This window comes from Salvelinus fontinalis, chromosome 38, assembly GCF_029448725.1.
Source record: "Salvelinus fontinalis isolate EN_2023a chromosome 38, ASM2944872v1, whole genome shotgun sequence".
Classification (NCBI taxonomy): Eukaryota; Metazoa; Chordata; class Actinopteri; order Salmoniformes; family Salmonidae; genus Salvelinus; species Salvelinus fontinalis.
In genome coordinates, this window is record NC_074702.1 from 23,893,219 (window position 1) to 23,900,363 (window position 7,145).

At 39.2% G+C, this 7,145-nt stretch overlaps 1 protein-coding gene across 1 annotated transcript; it reads left to right on the plus strand.

The window, feature by feature from the left end:
- Positions 1–433: 433 nt before the first annotated feature.
- Positions 434–6,494, plus strand: LOC129838085 (cysteine-rich venom protein ophanin-like). Its single transcript, XM_055904793.1, has 7 exons — positions 434–556; positions 2,132–2,232; positions 2,460–2,550; positions 2,865–3,007; positions 5,878–5,966; positions 6,090–6,172; positions 6,352–6,494. The coding sequence occupies exons 1-7, from the start codon at positions 493–495 to the stop codon at positions 6,492–6,494; spliced, it is 714 nt and encodes a 237-aa protein (XP_055760768.1). The 5' UTR covers positions 434–492.
- Positions 6,495–7,145: the final 651 nt, after the last annotated feature.

The window sequence follows — 7,145 nt, forward strand, 5'->3', positions numbered from 1 at the left end:
ATTGACAGCCTCTGCATCATTAGTAGTGAAAGAAAAGGTGAGCCTACCACAGTCACGAATACAGCCCGGCGTTGGCCATATAAAAGGAAAAAGAACAGCACCAAGCGCCACTTAACCTCCTTGAAGACCCATGAGCAGGTAAGCCTCTTCGCTCTGCAAGAAGTACAGATCTTTTCAGCATTACTATTCGAGAACATGCAAGTTAAAATATGATCAGTCTCCGTGATGTGCAAAGGCTAATCTCTTGATTCTCAAAGGACTGCCTATTTTTATTGTTTAGTACCATTTTTGCTTATGGCTATCAATGTGAATATGTGAGTGGGAAAAGACAAAAGTTGATGTTAAAATGCAGTAACAGAAATGCAATAGATACTAGCATACAGTTGTGCAAAGGTTTTGACAACAGGCAAACTAAGGCAAGGTACTCCATACTGATCATGTGGATTCTTATTCTAGATAGGTGCAGTGTCTCTCTCCTGGATTTCAGGCACAATGTTTGCGTTATTGGTTTGCATCCTGACACTGCATGAAGTGTACTCTGCGTGCAATGTGGTAAGTACTCCTACTAATTACTTAAAATAACATATGTCATCTGAAACAGTACATTAGACATGAAACCAATTACACGTTAAAGTATTTATGAAAGGTCTTACTCTGAAAGCTTTTCATTCTTTCCCTTGAGCCATCTCCTACTGCTGTGTCCACAGTCAAGTAAGTACAATTCCTTTTGAGCATTTTAACACAGTGCCCAGTGAAAGTGTACACACTCGTTGCACAGTCTCCACATTTTGCTGCCTGAACATTTAAAAAGGGATTACACAACCTACTCCAGATTTTTAAAGTATAAGACAATTATAGAACATTTTCCAAATCAATTCAAAATTAAATGAAAATGTCTTGATTGCATATGTCTTGACACCCCAGAGTTCATACTTGGTTGAAGCACCTTTGGCAGCCATTACAGCATTGAATCATTTCGAATAAGATTCTACCAACTTCGCACAACTCTTAGGGCAACATGTATTCATTGTTTTGTCAAAATTGCTAAAGCTCAGTATCTGCTGCTGGGAATTGTTGATGGACAGCAATATTCAAACCTAGTTTAAGGAGATTTCATTCAGGACTGAGACTGGACCATTCAGGAACAAGTAAACACCTTTTGGAAAGCCATTCAGGTGTGTCTTTGGCATTAAAATAGGTAGAATTTTCCAGAGAAAAAAAAACTACCTCAGGGTTAGTATTATGGTGGCAGTATCATGTTATAGGTATTGCTTGTCATCGGCAGGGCCTGGGGAGTGTGTCAATTTCAAAATAAATATGAAAGTCGCAAAGCCCAGGTAAACATTGACAAAAATAACCCTCCTCAGTCTTCTGAAAATCCTAGGATAGAGTTCTATTTTTCAGTGAGACAATTATACATAATGTTATGTCAAAGACACACCTGAATTGATTTCCAAGGTGCTGTGTTGCCGAGTGGTCTGGACTCATTCCTGACATAAATTTGCTTGAAAAGAGGTTTAAATATGCTTTCCGTCAATCATTCCCAACCAAATTTACTGCGCTTGAGCAATTTTGACAAAAAAATTGGCATATGCTGCCCTAAGAGATGTGCAAAGTTGGTAGAATGTGATTATAAATTATTTACATCTGTAATGGCTGCTCCACCAAGTATTAACTCCGGAGTGTGAAGACACACACAAAAACAAAACATCTTTGTTTTTTGTTGTTGTGTGTTTACATTTTCTATACCTTTCTTTTACTTCAAAAAGGTGGAGTAGATTGTGTAGATCTGTACTGTAGGAAAAAATGTAATCCCTTTCAATTTGATGTGAAGACTTTGCAAACGGTGTGTAGACTTTCACTATCCTCTACCAACATGATTATAAATTAATTAAACTGGATTTAGTCATCACACACAATGTTTAATTCATCACGTGTTGTTTTTACAAAAGAAAGTGGATTGATTTGGGACTCATTGTCCAGATGTTGGCAAAGACATTAGGAGTAAATAGTTGCTTTGTATTATGGTTTAGTGAAGTATTTACATGTGGAGTAAGTAATGTGCATATAATCCCACAATATAATGTGTGTGTGTGTGTGTGTGTGTGTGTGTGTGTATGTATATGTATAGAAATTTGCCCAGACAGCACAGCAGTTCAGGCTGAGATCCTTAACCAGCACAATGCCTTCCGGAGAGCGGTTACGCCAACTGCTAGAGACATGCTCAAGATGGTACATTTTCATGATTGATATACTTTACATCAGTAACAAACCTCAGAATCAATGTTTCCAACATAGTATCCCCCAAAATCCATCATAAAGAATAGAATCCCTGTTATGTAATTCATAGAGCAGCCATATATGGTTCGTCTTTGTACAGGTAGAGAAAATACAGTGGCAACAAAATACTCCTTGAACACTAGTATGTGGATGTCAGTCTGTTTGTATATGATCTGCAGAACTGGAGCGAGGAGGCAGCGGCCAGTGCTCAGGCTTGGGTTGACACCTGCTCCATGGCTCATGGCCCACCCAGCAGTCGCATGCTTGGCGGTACGTTTTCCCCTTTGTCTCCCTTGACCTCTCCTGTTTTTCCCCTGCTGTAGAGCAAACTAAGACAAATATATGTTATTGATTCATGCAACTCAAGACTTTCGCTGCAATGGTATCAATGTGAGCGTGATCTTAAGCTCAAATATATTTTGAATGTCATGATTTCTTATCACCAGTGACTCTCTATGGTAGCTTACATTTGTTGACATCTTAAATCCTGCATTCAAAGACATTTTAGTCAACTGTTCCAGTTTGATTTCACTGTTACACACCTATTTAGTAAACTTTTCCATGCATGCTTTACTTCTGAACAGACTACGAAATGGGTGAGAACCTGTTCATGTCCTCCACTTCTAAGAATTGGACTGAAATAGTTACAGCCTGGCACAGTGAGGTCATAGATTACTCCTATCCCAATGGATCTATCAATGGTAAATCCATCGGCCACTACACACAGGTAACATTCATCTTATGTGCAGATACATTATGACATGAAGTGCCTTCAGATAGTATTCAGACTCATTGACTTTTTCCACATTGTTAAGTTACAACCTTATAAAATGGATGAAATAAAACAATTTCCTCACCAATCTACACACAATACCCCATAATGACTAAGTGATTAAAAACCAAAAACAGAAATACCTTATTTACATAAGTATTCAGACCCTTTGCTATGAGACTCGAAAATTGAGGTGCATCCTGTTTCCATTGATCATCCATGAGATGTTTCTACAACTTGATTGGAGTCCACCTGTGGTAAATTCAATTGATTGGACATGATTTGGAAAGGCAAACACCTGTCTATATAAGGTCCCACAGTTGACAGTGAATGTCAGAGCAAAACCCAAGCCATGAGGTCGAAGGAATTGTCTGTAAAGCTCTGAGACAGGATTGTGTCGAGGCACAGATCTGGGGAAGGATACCAAAAAATGTCTGCAGCATTGAAGGTCCCCAAGAACACAGTGTTCTCCATCATTCTTAAATGGAAGAAGTTTGAAATCACCAAGGCCCTTCCTAGAGCTGTCCGCCCAGAGAAGGGTCTTGGTCAGAGAGGTGACCAAGAATCCGATGTTCAATCTGACAGAGCTCCAGTGTTCCTCTGTGGAGATGGTTGTCCTTCTGGAAGGTTCTCCCATCTCTGCAGCACTCCACCAATTAGGCCTTTATGGTAGAGTGGCCAGATGAAAGCCACTCCTCAATAAAAGGCACATGACAGCCCGCTATGAGTTTGCCAAAAGGCACCCAACGACTCTCAGGTCATGAGAAACAAGATTCTCTGGTCTGATGAAACCAAGATTGAACTCTTTGGCCTGAATGCTAAGCGTCACATCTGGAGGAAATCTGGCACCATCCCTACAGTGAAGCATGATGGTGGTGTCAGCATCATGCTGTGGGGGTGTTTTTCAGTGGCAGGTACTAGGAGACTAGTCAAGATTGAGGCAAAGGTGAATGGCGCAAAGTACAGGGGGATCCTTAATGAAAACCACACAGCCAAGATAACGCAGGAGTGGCTTCGGGACAAGTCTCTGAATGTCCTTGAGTGGCCCAGCCAGAGCCCGCACTTGAACCCGGTCGAACATCTCTGAAGAGACCTGAAAATAGCTGTGCAGCAACGCTCCCCTTCCAACCTCAAAGAGCTTGAAAGGATCTGCAGAGAAGAATGGGAGAACCTCCCCAAATACAGGTGTGCCAAGCTTGCAGCGTCGTACCCAAGAAGACTTGAGGCTGTAATCGCTTCCAAAGGTGCTTCAACAAAGTACTGAGTAAAGGGTCTGAATACCAAAGGTAAAGGTCACATCAGTGTCTTATTTTATAAAGTTGCTAATAATTTGCCATTATGGGGTATTGTGTGTAGATTGTTGAGGGAACAACTTATTTTATACATTTTAGAATAAGGCTGTAACGTAACAAAATGTTGGAAAAGTCAAGGGGTCTGAACACTTTCCGAATGCACTATGTAACATCTGATCAAATTACAGGTTTTATAGGCCCATTTATAGAGAACCAGTCTGAGGCAGATATAAAAAAAAGAACAAGAAGTTTAATGAATCAGCTAAAAGTTTGCTTGTTTAAAAAATGTACAGTAAAACACACCTCAGTTCCTTTCCCTGGATGGCTGTATCATTTTCTAAATATCTACAGTGCTTCCAGTGACAACTGACCATGTTCACAACCGAAAACAGTGACAAACAACTTCTGCATGAAAGGAAAGAGCAGTTAGCCACTATATCTACACAAACAGTAACTATTTTAGAAATACAAAATGTATTAACTTACAGTCACCTTAAAAGAGGGCAGTTTCGATATACTGCTTGGACCCCCATGAACGTCTCTCCAAACACATCAAAGACAACTGCAGTGGCCTAACTTTCAAAGTAATACACATGCTGTCAAATTTGAATAAACAAACACCAATATGGAAATAAACATACCTTTTGATCAGATTCGACCACACCCAAAACAATTGCTAAAGATAGCATGGTCCCTAAAATGGTTGCCTTAAAACAGAGTGCACAGCAACAACACTATACAGTCTTAACACTGGACCTTTAGGTACAAAAGGACCCGCAATGGACTATTTTTATACATTTTACATGTCCACCACTAATTACGGTCAGATAGGAAACACACACCAACACTACAGTTCCTATTCTGTCATGTATATTTTCCGGGATATTTAATCACATATACCTATTGACACCAAAGGAATATATACTTACAAAATAGATTACTAACTTATTGACATTTCTTTTGGTAGCAATTTCCATCATTGTATTGTACATACACTGAGTATACCAAACATTAGGAACACCTTCCTAATATTGAGTTGTCTCCACACAAACTGGTGCACCTGGCACCTACTACCATAAACCCATTCAAAAGTCACTTAAATCTTTTGTCTAGGCCATTCACCCTCTGAATGGCACACATACACAATCCAGGTCTCAATTCTCTCAAGGCTTAAAAATCTTTCTTTAACCCGTCTCCTCTCCTTCTTCTACACTGATTGAAGTGGATTTAACAAGTGACATAAATAAGAGATCATAGCTTTCACCTGGATTCACCTGGTCAGTCTATGTCATGAAAAGAGCCTGTGTTCTTAGTTCTTAACATTTTGTATACTCAGTGTATATTGTTATGAACCATTGTGCTACACCCGAAATAGAATCTGCTAAATACTGTATGTGTATGCGACAAGTAACATTTGATTTGATTTGCTATGCTGTATGGTAGTCAGAGTGGTGTGTAGTTTCCGACAAGTGTCATTATGGTTATTCGCCAATGAAACTCTGATAACACTAAACTGTGTTTCCTTCCATATAGGTGGTTTGGAACAGTTCATACAAGGTTGGCTGTGGTGTGGCCCTGTGTCCTGGCTCAGTCTATTTCTATGGATGCCAGTATTACAGAGCGTATGTTGCACCAATCACACCCAAAATGCACCTAACACCTGTGTACAATTTCACCCTATTTACTGTAACTGATAGTGAAAGGTAGGCATCATCCAGCGATCATTTCAATACTTTGGTTAACAGGGGAAACTACAGAGGAGTGGCTCCATACAAGGAAGGAGCTACATGTGCTGACTGCCCCAACTCCTGCGAAAACAAGCTTTGCAGTAAGTATCAGACATGATGAAAATGCATGTGGTCTAAAATCTTACCATTATGACTCAGCAATGTTAGTGATAGATTTCAAAAACATGTTCACAAGGTTCAATGTACAATAATCCCCAAATGTAAACTGTCAACATGCAATGAATTGACTGCCAATGTTTCTTCGTATGTGTCATTTCAGCCAATCCCTGTCCTTACATAAACAAGTATGTCAATTGTGCCGCAATGAAAAAACAGGCCGGGTGTAGTAATCCTTTGGTGTACGCCTGGTGTCCCGCCCTCTGCCTGTGCACCTCCAAAATCATCCCAATAGCAAAGAAGTGAAAGCACCAGACCTCTCCAAAATGGTCCACTGAGAGATAACGTTGAATGATTCCTCTGTTGTTTCCTTGTCTATGAGAAGAAGAAAAAAACATCAAACCTGGTTGATCTATCTAATGTACTTCTGGTGAAGTCAGTTGATTTTAAAAAGACTATCACTAATAATATTTTAATAATCACTGTAGGTCTAAGGTACAGATAAAACATGATTCTTATTCTGGGGGTAACATAAGGTGTCTAATCTATAGTAACTAATGTTAGTTTGAAGCGTTGCAATGTATTTTGTTCCCTTTCATTGGTTTCAATGTCTTCATACCTATTTCACCAAAGAAAATCCATTTTTGATTTGCATGGATGTTGAATAAGAATATCCTCTACATTTTGAGAAGCAATATTTCCATCAGTTACAGTAACAGTGAACATGTTGATAATTTCATTTCTGCTAATTAACTACACAGTAATATGGTTATACAGAACTGTAATACCTCAACACATTTAACTTTAAGTTGATTCATGCTGCTCACCATTTGCTCTATCAACATTAAATGTTTGCACATGACAGAAATATATAACCCTTATTATTTTCCTCAATCACATTAAATGATCATGAAGATTAATTCATGGACTCTGTGTTACAACTCACTATCAGATAGT